Genomic DNA, 25,374 nt, shown 5'->3' on the forward strand with positions numbered 1-25,374 from the left:
CAGGCCACTGAGTGTGAATCCTAGTACTCATTCTGCTTCCTGGACAAGTCACATTACTAAACACTAGCCGTCAGGAGAAAATATTTGTGTTTTGTTTATCAATATCTTTCAGTTTCCACCAGACACTGGTTGGGTGATTGGATTTACAATTGAGGAGCTTCTCCAAAGATAAATTTAACACTCTACCCTTGGAAGATTAAAAAAAAAAAAAAAAGTTCCAGACTTTTAGATAATTGTTACTCCAGCTTTCACATTAGGATTTCAAAATTTTAGGGCTTGACCTCAACCATAAGATCAGAGGTTTTCTACTACTTTTTGTTGGGAGAGGGTGTAAGACAGGGTCTCATTCTGTGGCCCAGGCTGTAATGCAGTGGTACCATTATAGTTCACTGCAGCCTTGAACTCCTGGACTCAAGCCATCCTTCCACCTAAGTCTTCCTAGTGGCTGGGACTACAGGTGGTGCACACCACCATGCCTGACTAATTCTTACTTTCGTAGCAATAGGGTCTTGATATATTGCCAGGGCTGGTCTGAAACCCCTGGCCTCAAATGATCCTCCCACCTCAGCTTCCCAAATTGCTGGGATTACAGGAATGAGCCACCACACCTGCCCTACTTTTTAACCAAGTAAAAAAGTTCAAAGCCTTATAAAACCTTAGGTATATTCGGTATTTATTAAACAACAGCCAGATGTAGAATACATATGTGAGTTGGTTGCCTTTCAAGCAAGGTTTTTCTATAAAGGGCCCAATAGTAAATGTTCTAGGTTTTACAGGCCCTGTGTATTTTGCCCAACTACCCAACTCTGTTCGTCCTGGGAGAGTAGCCATGGACAGTATGTAAATGATTGAGGGTGACTGTGTGCCAACAAAACATTCATTCACAAAAACAGGAGGCCAGCCAGGAGCTGACCCCTGCCCAGCTAGACTCTGACACTCCAGATACAATCTAGTTGAGGTTGAATCCAGGTAATAAAATAAACTACCACATCTGGCAATGAGTATGAATGCACTGAAGAGACTGAAGAATAGAGGATGAGCAGAATAAAGTGCAGTTGGTGATAGTCTTAGGACACCTTATTTGTAAACTCAGGCTTTACAGCAGATGACACACTTAAATATTTGGAGCTGAGGAAGGCTTTTTTTTAAAGGCTATGTATTCATTTACTCAGAGGCAGCTGTGTATCTGGAAACAATCCCACATCCTCCTATGAAAAGAACCATGCCACGTGCCTCCCCGAGACAAGGTTCAGTTTTATTCAGCTAACATTTGTTAACTCCAGCTGCATGAAAACAGACTAATAGAAAACCACATATAAGAGGGTGAGGGCCTACCACTCACATGGTCACAGAGCTGAGGTCATCTGACAGTCAGGTCCAGGAGTCCCTCGTTAGCAAGAATTGTAAGACTTGAAGACGCACATCACTTTGTTGTACGACTTGCTATTAAATATAAGCTACTGTTCAAAAATGTAGGTGGTTAAGAGCATTTAATGTCAATTTTAGCTATGGGGGAGGAGTACGCATTCTTTTCTTGAAACATTGGTGGTCCGTTATACAGTTTAGTTTCTATGAATATTGCCATTCGAGGTGGTTTATAAACTTAAAACTCCAGGCAGGAAGACAAGGTTGTTGCCTAAGACTGTACAGTCTGCGAGTGAACTTCTTGCCTCATTTGCAACATCTGGAACAAGTGGGCTCTTCCTGCACTTTAAGTGCTCCTTTCCCTAAGATTATCAAGAAATTTGTGTTGAGTTAAAATACAGCTGTTGAAGCCAAAGGACTTACTGCATCAGTTTGATCTGTGTAATGCCTGGCCTCCAAAGACAAAACAACCACATAGTGTATAAGGAAGAGTTCCCATAATGAACATGTCATTTGCAAGTAATAAAATGAATAGTGGCAAGAGATAAATATGCCCTGCTGTAGTCTTTCCCTGAGACTGAAGCCCAGAGAATCAACCATGCATGAGCCTTCTTTCTCACTAAACAGGTACTAGACTTGTTCATAGCTCTGTTCAGCTGTAAGATAACCTGATTTTATTATTTAAAAAGGGATTCTAAGGACCTTCTATATACTGGATGCATGGACCTGGGAGACCATTCGTTCATTTATTTATTCATTCATTCCATCTTTAATGAGCCAGGCTCTGCTAGACACACGTGTAAAATTAAGTCTTATCTCAGCAAGAAAGAGTACATTTCAATGCTGTGTGATAAGCACTTTCTGGGAATGAGGACAGCGCAGGGGACATTAGAAGGAGCCATTTTGAAGGAAGCATAGAAATCAAGTGAACGGAAGAGGGTGGGTATTCCAGGCAGAAGAAAATAGTATCTTTGTCCTCCCAAAATAGCATCTTGGGAGGACAGTGAGACTTGAAGTGGAATGCTGGAAACGTGGGGAAGAGGAATGGGATGGAAGGGGTGAGCACAAGGGTTTATTGGACTTGTGTGCCTTGCCAAGGGGACTGGACTTGAGCCTGTAGGCGAGGGAAGCAATTCTAGCAGTGACTTCCACCTGTGCCATTCTCTACAGAGGGACACCTGAACAAGTATCTATCCTAGAGGGGCAGGAGAGTCTAGTGGTTAAGAGCACAGACAGGAGCCAAACTGCCTCGGTTTGAATCCGGGTTCTGCCGTGGATTAGCTGTGAAACCTTGGATTTTACTTAACTTGTCCTCGGCTTTAAAATATCGACAATAATAATGTTTCATAGCACATCTAGAATGCTATACAGTTTTTTTACTTACTCTTTTTTGTCTGAGACCTTCAGAAGTTCCTACAAAGTACCTGAACTGGCAGCAGAATCTACAGGGCCAATATTAGAATTGAGCTACGCAGATATGAACACACTGAATGCATTCATTCTGGAAATGAGAACAATATAAAAAGACTTGCTCTGCCATCAGTTTGTAAAGTTCACCAGCATGTAAGAAGCTTTTGCCTAGAAGTCTGAGATACCAATTTTATGAATAAAGAGAAGCAAAGAGACAGCTCAGTCATATTTAGGTTGTGGCAAAAACCCAGAAAAGTCTCACCGAGCCATTTGCTAGCTGCTGCTGTCAGAGCATTCATATGGACTTTGGAAAAGAACAGCTGAGTTCCTCAGATTCTTCGAGGTGTGTTTAATGCTTTCACTGGACAATAAGTTCAGGGAGTCAAAAAGTTCATGGAGTCTTCTGAAAAACTGGTCCTAACTACAAATACCACCGTGTTCCACAGTAATGAAAAAAATGCTAAAACAGCTCCTGGACTGCTAAAACCAGGACACAGCCCATCACTTCTTCTTTTTTTTTTTTCTTTTTTTTTTTTTTAAGACAGAGTCTCACTCTGTTGCCCAGGCTGGAGTGCAATGGTGCGATCTCAGCTCATTTGCAACCTCCACCTCCTGGGTTCAAGAGATTCTCCTGCCTCAGCCTCCCAAGTAGCTGGGACTATAGGTGTGCACCACCACCCCCGGCTAATTTTTGTATTTTTAGTAGAGAAGAGGTTTCACCAGGTTGGCCAGGCTGGGTCTTGAACTCCTCACCTCAAGTGATCCACTTGCCTCAGCCTCCCAAAGTGTTGGAATTACAGGTGTGAACCACTGCGCCTGGAGAGCCCACTGCTTTTTGATGCATGTTTTGAACTTCAAATGTGGACCAGCTGACAGAGGCTTCAAGGGGACCTTTAGCTGATTCTGCTTAAGGACCAGTTTATTTTGTTAACATCACCAAATAGCCTAGAGTGGAGATATTACCTATTTTAAGAGAGTTCTTAATGTCTCTGAGAAAAGTAGATGTGATAGGTGACACATGCACGGAAAGCTTTTGCATGCTCCCCTTTGCCTCTTCCTTTCCCTTTGAACATCCAGGGAGTACTAATCAAGGCTGCAGAGATTTCCCTATGCCCTGGATTAACAAAGTAAGATCATATCCTGCTTTGTTTTCCCTGGGGAATAAAAGAAACATTTTGGAATTTAAAAATTGTGAACCTGTTTGTTTAATCCTCGTAGCAGCCCTATGAAGTCGTCAAGTAGGTGGGACCTTAACTCCATCTTTAGAGATAAGGAAACAGGAGGTTGAAGACAGATTAAGCCACTTTTTCAAGATCACACAGATCATAAGGGCAGCAGCTGGAACTGGCAAGTTTTGTTCTGGCAGCACTCTGCTGCCAAGGGGCCAGAGCCTGGGAGAGGGATCCAGGGCAGGCAGCCATACTTAAATAACTGTTACTCATTCAATCAACATATTTATTGAGCATCTCCTATGTGCTGGGCACTGAGTATACATTCGTGAACAAGCAGATATCTAGGTCTCCTGCCTTCGTGGAGCTTAAAGCCTAGCAAGAAAGAGATGTAAAATAATGAACCAATGATAAAAATTGTTGAGACAGGATGCCAAGCAAGGAAATCAGGACACCCTGGTTTAGGCTGGATAATCGGGGAAGGATTCTGAGGAAAGAATTTAAAAGCCAGATGAAGAGTGAGGAAGAGCACTCCAGGCAAAGGGAAGAGCCTGTGCAAAGGCCTTGGGGTGGGAAGGAGCTTGGTCTGATCCAGAAGAGGCTGAAGGAGAGGATGAGACAGGAAGATGGCACAAGGCGGGGCTGGAGAGGCAGGCAGGTGTCTCCCCTGCAAGGCCTGTTGGCCAAGGTAAGGATTTTCTCTTTTTATCTTCAGTACCATTGAAGGGTTATCCTGATGTATAAAATGACCTGATTTATGTTTTTAAAAGATCTCTTTAGTGACTGTGTAGTGAAGGAATGAATGAGGGAGGGAATGAATCAGTTAATGCTTGTTGAATGCTTTCCATTTGCTCAGTGACGTGCATCATCTTTATCATTTATTCAGTAACCATGGAGGCTATTTACTACGAACACACTGTGTCCTGGGCACTGTATTAGGCCTGTTATACATTGTTTCTAATCCTCACAACAGCTATGCAAGCTGAGGTTGGTTGTTCACTTTGCTCCTCACAATTAACCTAAAGGTGATAGAGGCATTTCAGATCCTCCAATTTATAGATGGAGAAGCTGAGTCTGGGAGGAGGCTGGGATTTGAGCACAGCCTGTCCCACCAAAGCCCATGCCTTCTCTCTGCACAGGTGGCCTCTCTGCTGGTGACAGAGACAGGAGTCATCCACATGGCGAGTTTTAACTCCTATGCAACAGTGAGTTTCTTGGATGTGGTGTTCACTTATAATGGCGTAACACCGCCAAATGCCAGACCTAAAGGAACTTCCAATGAGGGATTGAATTTTGATACCTTAACAGCAATGTGGAGAGATTGTCACGAAAGCTTTGTTCTCAGTGGGTGGTTGCTTAATCAGAGAGCTCTAGGAGGAGTCTTTTGCCCTCGGATGTTTATTTTTAAAACATGCTATTGTTTAGCCAGGCAACTGCTTCCTTTGGAGTGTTTTTGTAAAAAGTTCAGATGATTACTGCTTTGGCTGGGAGCCAACACCCTTGCTCATCAGAGCCTTCTCCTGAGGTGAAAAAAGCAAATAAATGCCTTTTCCTAAAATAAAGAGCTAGCAGGTGCCCCTGACTTCCAAGGACAACTGGGGATTTTATCCCTGTTTCTAGGCCACAGCCCAGCCTCAAAACTGTCCCAGGTTCTAATGGACAACTCTGGGCTCACAAGGAACTGGAACCGTGCTCTTCTTTTTCTGCCCAGTTCAGGTGCCACCTGTTCCATCAAGCCTCTCCTGGTCATCTCAATCTGGTGACAGCTCAGGCTCCTCTGAAAACCCACAGTACCTAGTCTCTGCACTAGGGCTTCACAAAACATCTAGTTTTTCAACTGGATGGAGCAAATCCAGTTGTTAAAATTTCTGATCTGTTACAGATCAATAACCTTCATAAACCATAGTTAGAGCAAATTACTAGAAAAATTATATTAAAAATAGACATATGAAATACTAGCCCTATTTTTTTTTTTTTTTGGAGGGGGTGGGGATGGAATTTCACTCTTGTTGCCCAGGCTGGAGTGCAGTGGCATGATATGGGCTCAATGCAACCTGCACCTCCCAGGTTCAAGAGATTCTCCTGCCTCAGCCTCCTGAGTAGCTGGGATTACAGGTGCACGCCACCACGCCCAGCAAATTTGTGTGTGTGTGTGTGTGTGTGTGTGTGTGTGTGTTTTAAGTAGAGATGTGGTTTCACCATGTTGGCCAAGCTGGTCTCAAGCTCCTGACCTCAGGTGATCCACCTGCCTGGGACTCCCAAAGTGCTGGGATTACAGGCGTGAGCCACTACGCCCGGCCCCTATTTTTTATTATTACATTCAACAGAAATAAAGTTACTGTCCGATTACTATAAACATTTTAAATACTCACTGCTGATTTCTGTGCAGATGCCATCACATCTGCTTGGTTCCCTCTCATTTATCACCTCCTATAGGACAGCTTTCAGCTCCCAGAAGAAACGAGTTCTGATAGTGAACTGTAAAGCAAGGGGGTCCTTTAGACCTTGCCAGCCACCAAAGATGGGCTGAGAGCAAGAAACACAGGTGGCCATTGAGAGTGAAAACTCAGAAATAAAGTACAAATGAGGTTTTACTTGTCTGGGACTAAGGTGGGCCTGCTCTCTGATGTCCCGCTAGTAAGAGTCTAGTGCCTGGATTCTCATTCTCACAGTCAACATTCATTGAGCTAGACCACAAGTTCTCACCAAGACAATATTGTCCTCAAGGTAGCAAAAGCTGTTTTTATTTGGTGGTGGTGAGTTGAGAGAGAAAATCTTACTTGTTTTATGTAAAAAAATACATGTATCATTTACTATATACATTTATTATATACACAGTTTGTGGTTTTAGAATTTCACAGGGGTGGTGATTAGGAAAAAGGCTTTGGGGGGTGGGTTGCACAATAGCAACAACAAAACAAGGTTGAAAAAGACTAAGATGTTACATATGTTCCCCTGTGGAGTCTTTTATGGCGAAAAGTGTTCTCGTTGGCTGCCCTGGGAACCAAACTAAACCACCATGTATAAGTGGTTTCTAAGGAGACTACCTGCTGAGTTCCAAGTTTCAAACCCACAAGTGGATCTTTGAAATGGGGTCATTTGTAAGGAGAGGATTACTTGTAAAAAATGCAGCTCTTTCTGTCCTGTAGAAAGCTTCAAGTACAAACATTCGTAGAGCACCTTATTTAAGGCACCGGGGGCCCAGTGAACAATAAGCTTCAGGCCTTAGAGCAATACAGTCAGTGCAGTAGATAGAACTACGTGCCAGGAGATTTGGGCTTAGCATCTTCCTTTCCCCTGCCCATGCTTGCAAGGCAAAGAACTTTTCCTGAATTTGATAATAGAGTTAAGCTATAGTTTGTTCATTCAACATTGTTGAGCACACACTAAATGCTAAACACTGGTAGGGTCTAGAGACATTGGGCTGTCTAATAGGATAGCCATTAGCCACGTGTGGCTACTTAAATTGAGATGAATTAAAATTGGCTAGGTGTGGTGGCTCATACCTATAATCCTAGCAATTTGGGAGGCCAAGGTGGGAGGATCATTTGATTTCAGGAGTTCAAGACCAGCCTGGGCAACATAGTGAGACCTCATCTTTAAAAATAAAAAAAAAAAAAATTAAATAAATATATATTAACTAAAATGAAAACTCAGTTCGTCAGTCACACTAGCCACTTTCCAAGTGCTTGCTAACCATGTGCACTTTGTGGCTACTGCAGGGGACAGCACAAAAACAGAACCTTTCTGTCAGGAAGCTCTACTGGGCAGCGCTAGTCTAGAATTTTGTAGCACATGGATAGAGTCAATATGGAATAGTGGTTAAGAATATGGCCTTTGAGGTAAAACGTAGATTGGAATCCCAGCTCTACCACTCACCTTACCAGCTTTATGATTATATGGTACTTAGCCTTTCTGAGCTACAGTTTTGTCCTCTGTAAAATGGGCGTAATAATGCCTGCCTCCCTGGGTTATAATGAGAATTAAAGATGATGCATTAACATGCAGTCAGTATAGTGTTTATTGTCATTATCATTATTTGTATTATAATTATCATCCTCATCATTATTGATATTAGTGGCAGGTGGGGTGTTTACAACCATTCAGACAGACATTTTATGGTCATTAAGTTCTGTAATGTTCCTATTTACAGAGGTTTTCAAAGATTAGGCTGTTTCCCTGTATCTGTTCTCTCCCTCTATAGTGGTCACCACTCTTATCCCCAACAATGCATTATAAATCATGCAAGAGCCTGGACTTGGGGGCCAGCTCTGCCCCCATATTGATGACTAGAGAGGTAGAGGGTAACTATACAATGGTAACTGTACAGAGGTAGAGGTAACTATACAGTGCAGAGAAGTATAATTATTGATTTGAGTAAATATCTGATATATCTGGGAAAACGGTAGGATGGAGGTAGATTAGAGGAATGGAAAACAAAGGACCGTGCGAAAGTTACTGCAAGATAGTTGCTGTGCTCCAGGACAGAGGGGAAGCTGGATGTCTACTTGGGGATGTATTTGTTTAAGATATTTTCACCAAGATCTCATTATTATCAAGCCTTTTATTGCCAGCTGAGTCCTGGAGTACAAGCAGAGGCACCAGCCCATGGCCAAATCATTAAGACAAATTAAGACATACTAACATATGCTGGAAACAATTACCCACATAGATTTAATTTGTTTCACTGCTGGAAGAAAATCCTGAAAGAGCACCAAACACACCTCCAAGAACAGCTCTGTAACCGCTCTGTGACTCTCACTTGTCAGCACTTTAGGGGCTGGAATCTGCTTAAATTAGACATCTACCAAAGAAGGACAATATATCTGAAAATAGATCCCATATTAGGGCTACAGATGAGTTACTTGGAGTCTGTTAAGGTGGTGATTCTTTTTGTTTCTTTTTAACCTATGATTTTTGTTTGAAATAAATATTATAGTTATCAAAACAATACACTGAGCTCTAAAATGAAATAGGCACATATTTTATAATCATATAATATACTTAGCAAGCTTACATATTTGCATTATGATTTGCTCTTTAAGAGACCTAAACTAAACATGAGATAGTGAATTTGTTTCTAAATTTTGACCTTCAATCTCTCTTGACTTTTTTGTTGTTGCTTGCCTAATTGTTACCTTTCGTTGTCTTACTGTGAGGAAAAGACTCTTCAACACAGCAAACTGCATTTTTCTCAAATCAAATAAAATCTATCATAAAAATTATTCTAGAATGTGACTATTGCAGTATGTGCATTATATGGCAATTGCACAATCTTTTCCCAGAGGTTGATGAATGGCCCCTTAACAACATTCTGGGGTAGCTGCTACAGAGGCCAGAGTACCTTCTCTCAAAATATTAACTTCCAAAGGAGCAATCAACAGCCAGAGTAATGGTGTGTTTAGAGTGAGAAATGACTTGTTCTGTCGTCATAATGGTGATCACTTCCTTGCAGATTTTTCCTGTACATCAAATATGTATGATTATATATGAGAAGCATAATCCCCCAGTCACTTAAAAAAAATGGATAGGCCTTTTAGTGTGGGAAATGAACATAAAAGTTACCTATGCATGCTGATAGCCATACAGGTTTACTGCCTTTCCCTTGGGATTGCCTTGTGACAACCTCTTCCTTTTTCCTGCTACCCTGTACCTTAGGCTTTGCAAATGGTTATGGGACAACTCATGTGTGCTGAATATGCAAAATCATTTTCTATAATGATCCTTTGACTCAAAATATGACCCTCATTTTGGAAATCAGGCTGGGTAGTGTCTGAAACCTCCAATGACGGCTTGCTGAAAGATGATTCCGTTGCTTCTCAACTTGGCCCATTTCCCACGTCCAAGTCCAATTGGAGAACGGCTTTTGACTCCATTTATATGAGCATCTTTGACAGAGAGCAAGGGTTTCTGGCAAGGAGGGATGCCTGCCTTCCACCTCTAATCCAGCTGTCCTTGACACTCCAGACAGCCCTTTCAAATCTGGGCAACACTTAGTCATATTACTGGTAGCCAAGAACCATTTGAAGTGAGATCTAACCAAATGATCGTAAGTCTCTGACATTACCTGTGCCCTGGGAAATTATTTATTAATATCTTTCCTCTTTCAAATAGAAATTTTAAGACGTCTCACAATAAAAGCTATACACAATAAGGTTGTTTACACAGAAGCAATTTGAAAATCATGAAAAGAGGAAGGAAACACACTAACCAGAATGGATAATGACATTACTGTGAATTTGGCCCCAGGACCATTTAAAGATCCAGCAATAAGTGGATCATTAAATACATTCTGGTATAGCCACATGACAGATTATTGAGCCATTAAAATTATCCTCAGGGTGAGTTTGTAACAATGAGGGAAAATGCTTACAACTACAATATTAAGAAGAGAGAGGGTTAAAAACTATAAAATTCTCTCAGCTGTTTACAAAAAATTGAGAAAAATATTAGAAGAAAATTCACCAGAATATTAACTTGGTTGATGAGATTATGTGATTTTTGTTGTCATCTTTACCTTTTCTCCTTTTTCAGATAGTTATAATGAATGTATATTACTTTTATAATTGTATATAAACATTATTTTTTCCAGTTGAGCCTAAGCTTCCTGGAAAGGGCAGAAAGGAAAACTATCATGAGTTATATGATTTCTCAAGTGTTAAAAAAAAAAAAAAAAAACTATCTCAGGCCAGGTATGATGACTCACACCTGTAATCCCAGCACTTTGGGAGGCTAAGGTGGCGGATCACCTGAGGTCGGGAGTTTGAGACAAGCCTGGCCAACATGGTGAAAGCTCATCTCTACGAACAATACTAAAATTAGCTGGGCATGGTGGTGTGCACCTGTAATCCCAGCTACTCGGGAAGCTGAGGCGGGAGACTCGCTTGAACCCGGGAGGCGGAGGTTGTAGTGAGCCGAGATCACACTACTGCACTCCAGCCTGGGTGACAGAGTAAGACTCTGTCTCAAAACAAACAAACAAACAAACAACAACAACAACAAAACGATCTCAGATCTTCAAGATAAACTTTTCCTAGATAACTGAATTCCAAAGGAGGTTTATCATAAGGGATGTTGAATGATATAATACAAATCTTGGTAAAGTTCTTACTGCAAATGTGGGAGGGGGACTCCTTATGATCATTTTCTGACCAACTCCAAGAAGATCTGAAGGCAGGGCACTCCTGGAGGTCAAGGCTGTGGGAAGCTGCCTGCAGGGGAACTTGCACCTGACTGGGCTTCCCTCTCTTACATCTGTTTGGAATTTTGAAGTGTTGCTTTTGCCCATTGCATGTTATTGCCCATTGTCTGTAGATGAGAACACTTCTCAGCTCTTTATTTCACACCTTGAGGATTAAATTGCAGGAAACCTGTCTTTTAAAATTAATGTAATTTGATTTCTGTCTCGCCCTTCAGGTGTTGCTGCACTGGATTCCAACGTATCTGGAAAAATTGGTCTACGTGCTGTCGTGTATTATTTCTGTACCACTCTCATTGCTGTTATTCTAGGTAATATTTATTTCTGAATCCTTATTCCTCTATGTAACGGTAATTTTTTTTCATTCAAAAAGTAGTTGGCGGCCAGACGCGGTGGCTCAGGCCTGTAATCCCAGCACTCTGGGAGGCTGAGGTGAGCAGATCCCTTGAGGTCAGGAGTTTGAGACCAGCCTGGCCAACATGAAAACCTGTTTCTACTAAAAGTACAAAAATATTAGCTGGGCATGGTAACATGCACCTGTAGTCCTAGCTACTTGGGAGGCTGAGGCAGGAGAATCACTTGAACCTGGCAGACAGACTTCAAAGGGAAAACTTTATGGTACTTTGACAATACTACTTTCTGATGAAAAAAAAAAATTGTGTGTTAAGAAAAGCTCAACTACTTTTTAAAATATATATATTTTTAAAATTAAAAAGAGACATGGGGAGTCTTGCTATGTTGCCCAGGCTGGTCTTGAACTCTTGGGCTCAAGGGATCTGCCTGCCTCAGCCTCCCAAAGTGCTGAGATTACAGGCATGAGCCACCGTGCCTGACCCTAACTACTTTTTTTTTTTTTCGAGAAGGAGTCTCACTCTTGTCACCCAGGCTGGAGTGCAGTGGCATGATCTCGGCTTACTGCAACCTCTGCCTCCTGGGTTCAAACGATTCTCCTGCCTCAGCCTCCCGAGTAGCTGGGATTACAGGTGCACACCACCATGCCCAGCTAATTTTTGTACTTTTTTAGTAGAGACAGGGTTTCGCCATGTTGGCCAGGCTGGTCTCAAACTCCTGACCTCAGGTGATCCACCTGCCTTGGCCTCCCAAAGTGTTGGGATTACAAGCGTGAGCCACCGTGCCCAGCCACTTACATAATTCTTAAAGTGGATAATTGGTCTATAATAGTGAAGTTGAGTATAATTATAAAATATTTCCAGAAATATAGCATTTTGGTGCATTTCACATAGTAACAAGAGCTAACAGCTATCCTTGTTAAGCTATCCTTGTTAAGGATAAATCCCACTTGTAAGAGGAAGAAAATTCTAGTAAGGGAGTAGCTGCTCTTATACCTTTAGCATGGTTTTTTGAAGAATGCTTGGTCTTTGTAACCCTGAGTGACATTTTAAGAAGAATGTCCAGAGGGGGAAGACAGAAAGAGCATGTACTCAGATGTGGCAGCAGCTCGGCCCTTGTAGCCCTGCTTCAATAAGCTGATAAGAAGAGGTGGGATGTGGTGAGGCTTTAATGGTATTAGGCCAAGGGACCCAGGAGAGCCTGAACTCTGCCATAAAACAAAACCACATCATCTCATGAGTTTCCTGAGGAAGACAGACACAGAGAAAAAATAGCAATGAGAAGCAAGATCCTGCTCTCTTATTAGCTGGAGGCATATAGCCCTTCTACAACCCTGAGAGAGGAAAAGAGTGGGCCATGCCCACTCATGGCCCCTTATTGCCCAACAACTCCTCCCACTAGCAAAACGGACCCATTCAGCATACCAGAGCCCTACCCGTTGGATTACCATTGCCTCCTCTTGAGGGAGGAGCAATAAGGAGCATAAGGACCTTTTTCTTCTTCACTTCCCTCCAGTCAAACACCCTCCAATGTCTTGGTCTCTTCTACAGCCTCCCACCTTGGCTTGGACACTCAAGTGACAGGAACCCATTACTTACCAAGGCCACAATGGTGATGTCAGATGCTCTGCCATGTAGACAGTTCTTCCTTACAGAGAGATGAACCTTCTCTCCCTATAACTCCCATCTATTTGTCCTCATTCCACCCCTGGAACAGCATTTTCCCACATGACTGCTTTCGAGATACTTGAAGACCTATGGTGTGGAAGGAAGGCAAGGCTGGTTTTGTATTATCAGGAGGATAACCAGCATCTGTGGGTAAAAGTTGCAGAAAGACATCAGATGCATTCTCTGGGCTGGAAAATGGATCATCCTTACCCTAACACCTTCCTAGGCTGATCTCGTAAGTTCAAGAAAAAGAATATTCTCATCAGCAGGTGTTTCCAAAAGCAATTCTGGGATGCAGCCCCTTCATTTTAAACACACATGCACACACACACATGCACGCAAGCACACGGAGTTCTTTCTGCTTACTCATTTAAATGGAAGAGTAATTAAAGTGGTTGCTGAGATTCCAGAGGAGACTCAGCATTTTGGCTGGACCTCAGGGTCCTCCCCATCACACTATTGCCTGGTATAACCATGCCCACTGTTCTAAAGGTACTAGCTGTGCCAGGTGCCCTGGAAGGTTCCTAATGCTCTGTGGACACTGTCCTTGGCCACAGGTATTGTGCTGGTGGTGAGCATTAAGCCTGGTGTCACCCAGAAAGTGGCTGAAATCGACAGGACAGGCAGCACCCCTGAAGTCAGTACGGTGGATGCCATGTTAGATCTCATCAGGTGAGTGTCTTGCCACAAGGTGGCTTCAAGGACATGCAACCCTATAGTAGCACAAGGCCTTGTACGTGGTTTAATATTCTGCTGTTACTCTATTGAAATTTTTAATAACTTTTGAATTATTGTGCACTTTCATTTTGCTCAGGAACCCACAAATTACATAGCCAGTACTGCTTGCCAAGTCTTGGTTCCAAGAGGGAAGAGAAGAAACAGGCTTCTGAGTCAGCATTTAGGATGAACAGAAGTGCAGATACATGTTCCAGGGAGATGCTGGGATGGATTGGTAGTCAGTTCTGAAGCGCACTTAGATAAATCCATTTTTTAATTGTACAGGAGAAACTCTCTTATTGAAAGCAACCAGAGCTGTAAATAGGTCAGTCAATAAAAAATACCAATTAAAGCAGAGACTCGTAAAAAAGGACATAAGATACACATTACATATTTTGTTTTCACTTAACACTTAGTGCATTTATTCACCAATTGTTTGACATAAACTCAAGGTCTTTTCTTCAGGTTTGTTAGCTCATGGTAATTTCTTAAAGTTTGTGTTGCGTATACAGCCCTTATAAACGTATCATCTGCAAGTTCCAGATAAAGTTTCTGTAGAACAGAGCACCAAAACCTTTGGACATTGCAAAGAAAGCTGAGTGTAAATCTTTCCAGTTTTTCTTTTTAATTTCAATGATCTTCCCATACCTAATCTAACCATAAAAATCTTAGTCACTGGCCTTTATTGAGTTTCCAGGCATGTGGCTTAGATTTTATAGAAACCATTCCTTCCTTTTTATGCTCCTATTTCACTGGTTTACATAATATGAAATTCAGTAATTATGATGATATTTGCAACTGGTATAAAGAATTTGGGAACAAATACAATGAACCCATGGTAAGTGTATTAGTCCATTTTCACACTGCTATAAAGAACTACCTGGGACTGGGTAATTTATAATGGAAAGAGGTTTAATTGACTCACAGTTCCGCATGGCTGGGGAGGCCTCAAGAAACTTAAAATCATGGCAAAGGCAGGGAAGCAAGGCACGTCTTACATGGCTGCAGGAGAGAGAGTAAGGCCGAAGGGAGAAGTGCCATACACTTTCAAACAACTAAATCTTGTGAGAACTCACTCATGATCACAGGAATAGCATGGGAGAAACCACCCACCATGATCCAATCACCTCCCATGAGGCCCCTCCCCTGACATGTGGGGATTACAATTTGACATGAGATTTGGGTGGGGACACAGAGCCAAACCATATCAGTAAGCATACAACGTCATTGATGAAAACAGAAATGTTCAGAATATTAAAGAATAAATAATCTCTTGACTGTGAGTGTCCATTTTACCAAGGAGAGCAAGCATGTCAGTTACTCAGTGAATCAGTTAAGTGATAGTTGATTAGGAGAGCTTTCTATACTTGGGTGAAGCTCTGCAGGAAAAAAGAAATCTCAATACATGAAGTATTCCGCAAAGGAGAGGCCAGAAGAGAAACCAGAGTACTAGTTTTATATTATACTCATTTCTACCAATATATTAGGTATGACAAAACAATACTTTTTGCCCTAAAAATAATACTGCCTTTCATGTCTCCAACAGGAATATGTTCCCTGAGAATCTTGTCCAGGCCTGTTTTCAGCAGGTAATATTAATTACTTGTGCTCTTAAGTTGCTACCCTTTTCCCATTATCAATTAAAAAATGTTTTTTTCTGCTGTGATTCAAGAAATGGAATTAGCCCCGCAAAAATGGCAGCAGGACGTACACCTGTGACTGGCCGAGTTTAAGGTGATGTCTCTATTTTGTATCTAGCCTTTCTGGCTCACAGTAAGGTGCATGTCACAATTTACACTGCTTCCTTTTCCTTTATGCTTTTCCCCCCAAAAGGGCTCAAATGGTACAAGTCAGAAATCTGTCAAATAATGAGTATTTTAAAATGTGGCCTCCAGTACCTATTTTTGGAGAACCATGGTATATTTGTATAGAAGTTTAAACTTTCTGCAGAAAAAAGGTAGCTCTTTATCTCCTCTTTGCTTTTCCTCTGGTATTAGAACCCAGGATCTAACCCTCCTGGTGTGGTCCACATCTGGGTTCAGTCTTCTCCTTAATCATTGTGTCCCAGACAGGTGTGGAAGCTCAAACCTGTAATCCCAGCACTTTGGGAGGCCAAGGTGGGAGATCCCTTGAGCTCAGGAGTTCCAGACTAGCCTTGGCAACATGGCAAGACCATGTCTCTAAAAAGAAATAATAAAAAATCATTGCATCCCCATTGCTGGAGCTCTACAACGTAGTGTAACAAAGCCATGATTTTTTTTCTATAGGAAAATTGAACAATCTCTTCACTCCATTTACTTCAAGCCTTTCCCTCCTATTTATTTATGTGCTTTAAGACAGCTGAGTCCATCACAAACTGCTATATTCATTTACATAAGTTACATGAACAGAGGCTTCTGTGTATACCAACAAAAATGGCAACTCTGTTGCTCTCTGCCGACCTCCACGAAGGACAGAACCTCCTCTATTACAGCGGGGCCTTTGCAAATCAGTCACAGTGGTTGTTTGTAAGGTTCTCGGTGTTGGCAGAGCCTTGTAGGGGGAACATTTATGCCTGGTGTAATAATATACTCACTCCTTCTTAAACCCCCATGTGGAAGCTCCACAGAACCAAACAGGGCTGAAAGAAGAGAATTCAACAGCAGTATCACTGAATAGCCCTAAGGGGACTGTTGATTTTGGAACAACCATATTGTTAAACCTTTCTTGATGCTTATTAAAGTCGTGGTGATGTTATCAAAGTGATGAAGTGTTTTTGCTCAAATTAAAAATAATTTAATTAATAAAAACAAAAATGATTGACAGGAATCCTTACAGAGACTGTCTCTGAAAGCACCTGCAGATCAAGCCTGTACTTTCTTTTGTATTATTCCTCCATCAACTTGTCGCTTATTGTGAAAGCGAAGGAACATTTTGACATAAGTGAATGGTGATTGTGGGAGTCAGGGGTTTACATTTCTGCCTTGCTTTTAGTTCCAAAACCTGATGGGAGGTACCATTGACAACTGGAGCCAACAGAGGCATTGGAGGTAGATCCCTTCAGTGGCACTTGTTTGACCAAAATAACATGTTCCTGTGATTTAGTCTCAAAAGCTTAAAAAACATTTTGTTTGCTTGTCCTTGATTTTCTCCAACGTGCAGTACAAAACTAAGCGTGAAGAAGTGAAGCCTCCCAGAGATCCAGAGACGAACATGACAGAAGAGTCCTTCACAGCTGTCATGACAACTGCTATTTCCAAGGTACCATTCTTGTTTCCTGTTCCTCTTCCCCAGGAGACAGGCACTGACTCATGACCAAGTAGGAAATACAGTCAATCCTCGTCATTCACAGAAGCTGCATTTGTGAATTCAACTACTTGCCAAAATTTATTTGTGACCCCAAAATCCATACTTATGGGGCTTTCGTGGTCATCCACAGGTACATAAAAAGCAGCAAAATATTTGAGTCACCCGACAGGCACGTTCCCAGCTAAGGTGAACAAAGTTGTGCTCTGCTTTCTTGCTTTGATTCTCATACTGGAAACAAGTGTCCATTTTGCAGTGTGTTTAGTATCATCTTTTTTGCATTTTTGTGATTTTCCTTGCTGATTTTGCTGTTTAAAATGGACCAGGACAGGGTTCAGTGACTCACGTCTGTAATCCCAGCACGTTGGGATACCGAGGTGGGAGGATCACTTGAGCCCAGGAGTTCCAGACCAGTCTGCACAACATAGTGACACTTCACCTCTACAAAAAACGAAAAATAGCCGGGTATGATGGTGCACACCTATAGTCCCAGCTACTTGGGAGGCTGAAGTAGGAGGATCGCTTGTTTAGGGATGTCAAGGCTACAGTGAACCATGATTGAGTCACTGCACTTCAGCCTGGATAGCAGAGACCCTGTGTCAAAAAATAAAAAAACAAAAAAGGACCAGGCTGGGTATGGTGGCTCACACTTGTAATCCCAGTACTTGGGAGGCCAAGACAAGTGGATCACTTGAGGCCAGGAGTTTGAGACTGGCCTGGGAAACATAGTGAGACCCCATCTCTACAAAACATCTTAATATAACCCAGGTGTGGTGGCACATGCCTGTAGTCCCAGATACTTGAGAGGCTGAGGCAGGAGGATCGTTTGAGCTATGATTGCACAACTGCACTGCAGCCTGGGTGACAGGGCAAGACTCTTGTTTCAAAAAAAGTAAGCATCATGTTGAAGTGGTCTCCAGGGTTCCTAAGCACAAGATGTTCCTAAGGCATTTGATGTGCCTTGGGGAGAAAATTTGTGCTTTAGAAAAGCTTCATTCAGGAATGAGTTATAGTGCTGTTGGCTGTGAGGTCAATATTAATAAATCAACAATCTATATGAAACAAGGTGTCTGTAAAAGAAATACAACAATGTTATATATTGATTGTTTGCTGAAAAGGATGTGTCCAAGGTTCCCAGAAACATAACCTTGCATTTCCCCCAGGAGCAACGGTTCAGTATTTGCTAATGCAGTGTTCATGGGCACTTTACAGAACATAATTACCAGGAATAGAGAGAATCGACCACAAAGAGCAAAAAAATGAGCCCTGTTGCCTCTTCCTCTCCGGGTCTGCTTACAGTAGAGCTGGCCATCTCTAGGAACTGCTGTAGATTTGTCAGATACATAAGCATGCAATGCAGGTCCACAATTCCTAGTCAGAATCTCTCTGCCCAGATGTAATTCGGAGTTCAGAGTTTCTCAGACTTTAGAACGGCCATGTGGTGTATGTACTGCATATTATGCAACCTTCGTAAGTGAGAAGGGCAACAACATGCCAGAATCAACCACATCAATGTTTTTATAACAAACTCATAAATATTCTGCCAAGGAGAGAAATGAACCCTTAGTAGCCAGTAGCCTCAACTCAGTTTAGGATAGGTTTTGCTGCCAAAAGAGTTTGCTATAAACTTATCAATAAAATCCACATGCTTTGAGAGCTTTGGGGATTTCAGAATTGGAGATCAGAATGTGTGGGCCTGCAGTGGTATCTTTGTAAGCCTGTAGTGATTTCTCCTGAATGTTCTCTCAACTTCACACAGGAAGGAATGATTTAAGGAGAAAAGGAGTATTCATTAGACTTAAGAATTCAAATTAAATAAACTACCGTTGGCTCCCTGCTTCCTACTGCAGAAAGCCTTAACTCCTCTGACCGGGTTCAGAGGCGCTGCATGACCTGGCTTCTCTCTAGTTTTCACAACTTACTTCCAGTGGGCGCCTCTCTTCTTTCCAGATCCACTTCCTCCATCACTCTTTATTCTTGCCTTTTGATGTTGTTCCACAAATATTTTCTGAGCACCCTCCATACCCCAGGCCCTGCTGGGCACTGGGATTATAATGGTGAAAAGACAGACGCCAGGCCTCTGTCCTCATACAAAGAATGATGAGTATTACAATCAGGAAGAGTGGGATGTTTGGGGGGCATTCAACAGGGGTTGTTAAATTAGTCTGGAGGCCGTAATGAATGAGCAAGAATTATTCAAGCAGGGTGCAAAGGCCTAGTGCATGATCATTTTTGCCTTTGCTTGCCATCTTTTTGAAACATGCTTTTTCTCCTGGCTGCTGATTCCTCAGCCATAGTTTTCCCTAACTTCGAAACCCTCATTCATGTCCCACTCTCCATATGACACTTGTATCTCGTAGTTTGGGTGCACAATTAATTACATACCATCCTACTATTATTGGCTCATGCTTCTCACAGTCTTGCTGAATCTTTTTTTTTTTTTTTTTTTTTGAGACGGAGTCTCCCTCTGTTGCCCAGGCTGGAGTGCAGTGGCCGGATCTCAGCTCACTGCAAGCTCCACCTCCCGGGTTCACGCCATTCTCCTGCCTCAGCCTCCCGAGTAGCCAGGCGCCCGCCACCTCGCCCGGCTAGTTTTTTGTATTTTTTAGTAGAGACGGGGTTTCACCGTGTTAGCCAGGATGGTCTCGATCTCCTGACTTCGTGATCCGCCTGTCTCGGCCTCCCAAAGTGCTGGGATTACAGGCTTGAGCCGCCGCACCCGGCCATCTCCAACTGAATCTTAAGACCTTATGCTATAGCCATTGCAGTAATACTCTAGCTTTGCCCTAAATATATGTTTGATCATAAGTAAGAAATGACTGGTAGCCCAGTGGCTCCTCAACATAATTTTTTGTTTGTTTGTTTGAGATGGAGTCTTGCTCTATCACCCAGGCTGGAATGTAGTGCTGCGACCTTGGCTCACTGCAGCCTCCGGCTCCCAAGTTCAAGCAATTCTCCTGCCTCAGCCTCCCAAGTAGCTGGCATTACAGGCGCCTACCACCATGCCTGGCTAATGTTTGTATTTTTAGTAGAGATGGGGTTTTACCATGTTGGCCAGGCTGGTCTCGAACTCCTAACCTCAGGTGATCCACCTGCTTCAGCCTCCCAAACTGCTGGGATTACAGGTGTGAGCCACCGTGCCTACCTAACATAATTCTTTACAAACCTAGTTGGCATCACTCAGTTATCTCTCTGTAAATCTCAGGCTATTTGTACCCAGGATAAAGTGAAGAAATTAAGCCAGGCATGGTGGCATGCACCTGTAGACCCAGCTACTTGGGAGGCTGAGGTGGGAGGATCACTTGAGCCCTCCCTGAGGAGTCTGAAGCTGCAGTGAGCTATGATCATGCCACTGCACCCCAGCCTGGACAACGTGAGACCCTGTTGTTTAAAAAAAAAAAAAAAAGTAAAAACGAATACATGATTCACAGTAGTAGGTATTTAGCTAATTTTTGTATGTCTAAAATCCTACCAATGATAGACTGGATAAAGAAAATGTATACATATACACCACAGAATGCTATGCTACCATTAAAAAAGAACAAGATCATGTCCTTTGCAAGGGACGTGGATGGAGCTGGAGGCCATTATTCTTAGCCAACTAACACAGGAACAGAAAACCAAATACTGCCTGTTCTCCCTTATAAGTGGGAGCTAAATGATGAGAACACATGGACACATAGAGGGGAACAATTCACACTGGGGCCTTTCAGAGGGTGGAAGGTGGGAGGAGGGAGAGGATCAGGAAAAATAACTAATGGATACTAGGCTTAATACCTGGGTGATGAAATAATCTGTACAACAAACCCCCATGCCACACGTTTACCTATGTGACAAGCCTGCACATCCTGCACCACATGTACCCTTGAATATAGAGGTTTAAAAAAAAAAAAAAAAAAAAAAAGAATCCTGGCTGGGTGTGGTGGCTCACACATGTGAACTGAGATACCACCACTGCACTCCAGCCTGGGCGACAGAGTGAAACTGTCTCAAAAAAATAAAATAAAATAAATAAATAGGCCAGGCATGGTGGCTCACGCCTGTAATCCCAGCACTTTGGGAGGCTGAGGTGGGCGGATCACGAGGTCAGGAGATTGAGACCATCCTGGCTAACATGGTGAAACCCCGTCTCTACTAAAAATACAAAAAAATTAGCCAGGCGTGGTGGCGGGCGCCTGTAGTCCCAGCTATTGGGGAGGTTGAGGCAGGAGAATGGAGTGAATCTGGGAGGCGGAGCTTGCAGTAAGCCGAGATCGTGCCACTGCTCTCCAGCCTGGGCAAGAGAGACAGACTCCATCTCTAAATAAATTAATTAAATAAATAAATAAATAAATAATCCTATTGGTCATCCAAGACCACAGGCATAAAGAATGTTACTGTGCTTCATTATCAGGGTAAAACAGATGGTAAAAGTGTTCACACTGGTAAGTACTTTGTACTTCCTGCATTATTAATTCCTGTCTTTTTTAAGCAGACTCCAAATGTAGCTAGTAGTTAAAATGACCCTGAAAAGTGCCTTGATTCTAAAATTCATAATAAAAATATAAACCGTTCCAGAATAAGAAATCTTTATAAGAAATATTCAAATATGGACTTGTTGAAAGAAGAGAAAGCATGTTAACTTCGGGGAGCAAGGGTTAAGTTTGTTACATGCATAGGTGTTTTTATTATTGTTTTTATATTTTCTATAGTTTTGTTGACTCTGCCTGGGAGATCACCAGTTTATTATGTTTGGTCATTGTATCTTCTCATTTCCAAACCTGTGCTTTCTAACAAGATTATAATCATGAGTCAATATGTTTTCTTGGTTTTGATCCACAGAACAAAACAAAGGAATACAAAATCATTGGCATGTATTCAGATGGCATAAACGTCCTGGGCTTGATTGTCTTTTGCCTTGTCTTTGGACTTGTCATTGGAAAAATGGGAGAAAAGGGACAAATTCTGGTGGATTTCTTCAATGCTTTGAGTGATGCAACCATGAAAATTGTTCAGATCATCATGTGGTGAGCAGACACCGTTTAATGTCATTTTGCTTCCCCTGACAATTCTGTCTCCTCAAAATTAGAAGAGGTTTTATGTTTCTCAACTGACCTCATGCTAGAGAAGTTGGACATTTAATATTGAGCCCCCAGAGTATTTTGTGGGGGCTTTCGTTGCTGTTGGTTGTTTTTGTTTTTGAGACAGAGTCTCACTCTGTCACTCCAGGCTGGAATGCAGCGGTGCAATCCCGGCTCACTGCAGCCTCAACTTCCTGTGCTCAAGTGATCCTCCCATCTCAGCTACCTGAGTAGCTGGGACTACAAGCATGTACCACCATGCCTGGCTATTTTTTTGTATTTTTTGAAGAGACAGGGTTTTGCCATGTTGCCCAGGCTGATCTCAAACTCCTGGGCTCAAGCAATCTACTCACTTCATCCTCCCAAAATGCTGGGATCCCAAGTGTGAGCCACCACACCCAGCCACTACTAGAGTATTAAATAATTCCACATATTACCCAGGAGTTAGTTCATGAACAAAAGTCTAGCTATCAACCATTGTCTTTTCCCTCAAAGCCTTGCGAGATCATCTTACACCCAGTCAGCCTTCATGTAAGAAGCAATTCTTTAAAAAATGATTAGAAGGAGTTCATTGTACGTGAGAACACAAAGTGCTTTCCCTATTGTGCCCCATGCAAAAGTGAGTTTCAAAATATTTATAACTGGTACAGCATGGGCACTAACCCATCTGAATGAAAGCTGCCATTCGTGAGCATACCAGTGACACCACTTGAGTGTCTGCCCTGTCCCTGGAAATGCCAAAAAGTCCACCTTTCTTAGGAGGCATCTGCCTCACTTACCTCATATTTAATTGGTTCAACATTATTTAATCCAAAGTGTAGATACGGACAGTGATGTCTGACAGTGGTGTAAAGGGTTCAGTAAAAATGGACAGACAGGTCACTTAATACTGCAGAAACCTCAGCTTCATCATCTGTTAAAAAGGATAATAAAACCTACCCCCAGGGATAGGAGAAGTACATTAAATGAAATGATGCACATAAAATACTTTCCCTAACGCAAGATGTAAGGAGAGCTCCACAAATAGAGCTATGATGATCACTTCCAGTACTAATACTATTGCCTCTGTTGCTGATACCTGGGAAACAGATGACCATGGCTAGAAAGAGCCGTATTTGTCAGTGAGGATCAAGCTCAAGTGAGATCTGCAGATATGACAATCAGCAGGATATATATGCACTAGGAACATGGCATGAGGTGTGCGCCCTCATCCACAAATTCTGGTGGATTTCTTCAATGCTTTGAGTGATGCAACCATGAAAATTGTTCAGATCATCATGTGGATCTGTTCAGATCAACAAGAACCACATGTTCTTGCCAAGTTTGCAAACTACCCTGTGGTAGTTTGGATGGGTAGAATTTAAGGTGCACATAGGTACTGAAAACTAGAGCCAGTATTGTTTACCCAGGACTTGAAACAGCTCTTAGCTTCAATTCTGCATCCCGTGCTCCACCAAGCGAGCGTGCCAAGCCGAGGGTGCGCACACTGGCCTGTTCCTTCCCCACCAACCCAGCATGAGAAAACACTTGCTGACGGAATCATGCCTCTGTTGTGCTTCCTTTCCAGTTATATGCCACTGGGTATTTTGTTCCTGATTGCTGGGAAGATCATAGAAGTTGAAGACTGGGAAATATTCCGCAAGCTGGGCCTTTACATGGCCACAGTCCTGACTGGGTATGTCAGACTCAAGAAAAGAGACAGAAAGTTCCTTTAATCCAATAGGATGGCCACTGGGAGGTTGGGTTCCGTTGGTTAAAACTGGCTTCTCCCCTATGTGCTGGGAAAGATAGGGTTCAGAGATAAGACAGCAGGGGGAGGAGGGCTGCCCTTTAACAGCTGTACTGTAGGTGGATCATGCTGTGCTAATTGTCAGCTCTTGGCAGAACAGCCTGGACCAGGCTTTGTCACTGCCTTTATTGGTTATGTTAAAATAATTTTTTAAAACAAGAGAGAAACCCACTTGTAGCCTCCCTTGGCTCTCTCCTGGCCTTCATTTCCTTAAGAATGTAAACTAACCAAGCAAGTAAGAATAGCTTCCATGCACCTTGAACCTGAAAGAAATTAGCAAGGGCCTAAATGAAATCAGACTTGAACAAGTAGGAGCAGGATGGCTGTTGGTTCAAAGCAGGGGCTGTTCACCACCACCATGGCCTGCACCATCAGAGTGTCAGAGAGGGTGCCAGGAGAATCTCAAGGCTAGGAGGAATTGTGTGGGCCTTTTTAGAAGCCATTAAACAGGAAGGCAGTAGGGGTTGGGTAGTTTGCATATTTATTATAGCCTAGCTATTGTTTCCTTGAGAAAATATGAGGTGGGATAAGATATGAATGGTGCCCCTGGACACCTAGCCAGGGGCAGAATATGTCACATATGCTAAGAAATATAGACTAAGGGAATAAGTAAATATTATTGATTTGACTCCCACAAGTCAATACCTACAAGCACCCAACTTGAGCAATCACCTCACCTATTGGAACTTGATCGTATTGGAGATTTCCAACACAGCACATTTGGTTCTTAATCTGTGTTTCCCAAAAACACAGCCCTGCCAGCCAACACAGAGGTAGATTTGGTCCCTACAGTGTGAGGACCATGGTGCCAAGGGAGGCGGGACCTCCACCTCACTGGAGGCCACCCTGCTGTAGGGCTGCTGAAACAGGCAGTGCCAGGGATTGTGTCTCAGCAGTGATGTGGCTGGGGTGTTTGAGCTGAGCCATTTCATAACCAAGTTCTGCTGGTTTCTATTCTGTCACCCCAGCTAGGTGTCTAACGGAAAACTAAAAGTCAGTTCCTCATGGTTTTTAGTTACAAGCTCTCTATCGAGAAGATTCTCTCTCCAGACCTCCAGGATCTGTAATTTTGATGACCATTTCCTATTATTTCAAACACACATAACTGATCTGTAGACTGTAAGCTGCCAGTTACGTATATATCTATCTGCCAAATGAGTCTCATTTCTTAAGCCCCCTAGTTCATGTAACCTGTGTATTTCCATGTGAAATAAGGAATAGTTTGAAAAGGCAGGAATAATAAAGAAAAGAAAGTCCATCCCAAATTATGGCTGTGGAATAGCTGAGACTTTTTTCCTTACTGTAAATCTGACTTCCCTCTTAGACAGTGGGTGCCACCAGCAAGACAGCAGCTTGGTGCAAG

General features: G+C 42.5%; 1 protein-coding gene across 1 annotated transcript in view; it reads left to right on the top strand.

Moving 5' to 3' along the window:
• The window catches only part of SLC1A1 (solute carrier family 1 (neuronal/epithelial high affinity glutamate transporter, system Xag), member 1), a 90,267-nt gene that overhangs the window by 52,913 nt on the left and 11,980 nt on the right, over positions 1 to 25,374 (top strand). The window contains exons 3-8 of the mRNA XM_011988359.1: positions 11,361 to 11,453; positions 13,718 to 13,832; positions 15,424 to 15,466; positions 17,019 to 17,117; positions 21,984 to 22,168; positions 23,790 to 23,897. Of these exons, the coding sequence (XP_011843749.1) occupies positions 11,361 to 11,453; positions 13,718 to 13,832; positions 15,424 to 15,466; positions 17,019 to 17,117; positions 21,984 to 22,168; positions 23,790 to 23,897 (643 nt within the window). The remainder of the gene's footprint in view (positions 1 to 11,360; positions 11,454 to 13,717; positions 13,833 to 15,423; positions 15,467 to 17,018; positions 17,118 to 21,983; positions 22,169 to 23,789; positions 23,898 to 25,374) is intronic.

This window comes from Mandrillus leucophaeus, unplaced genomic scaffold (genome assembly GCF_000951045.1).
Source record: "Mandrillus leucophaeus isolate KB7577 unplaced genomic scaffold, Mleu.le_1.0 Scaffold329, whole genome shotgun sequence".
In the NCBI taxonomy this organism is placed as follows: Eukaryota; Metazoa; Chordata; class Mammalia; order Primates; family Cercopithecidae; genus Mandrillus; species Mandrillus leucophaeus.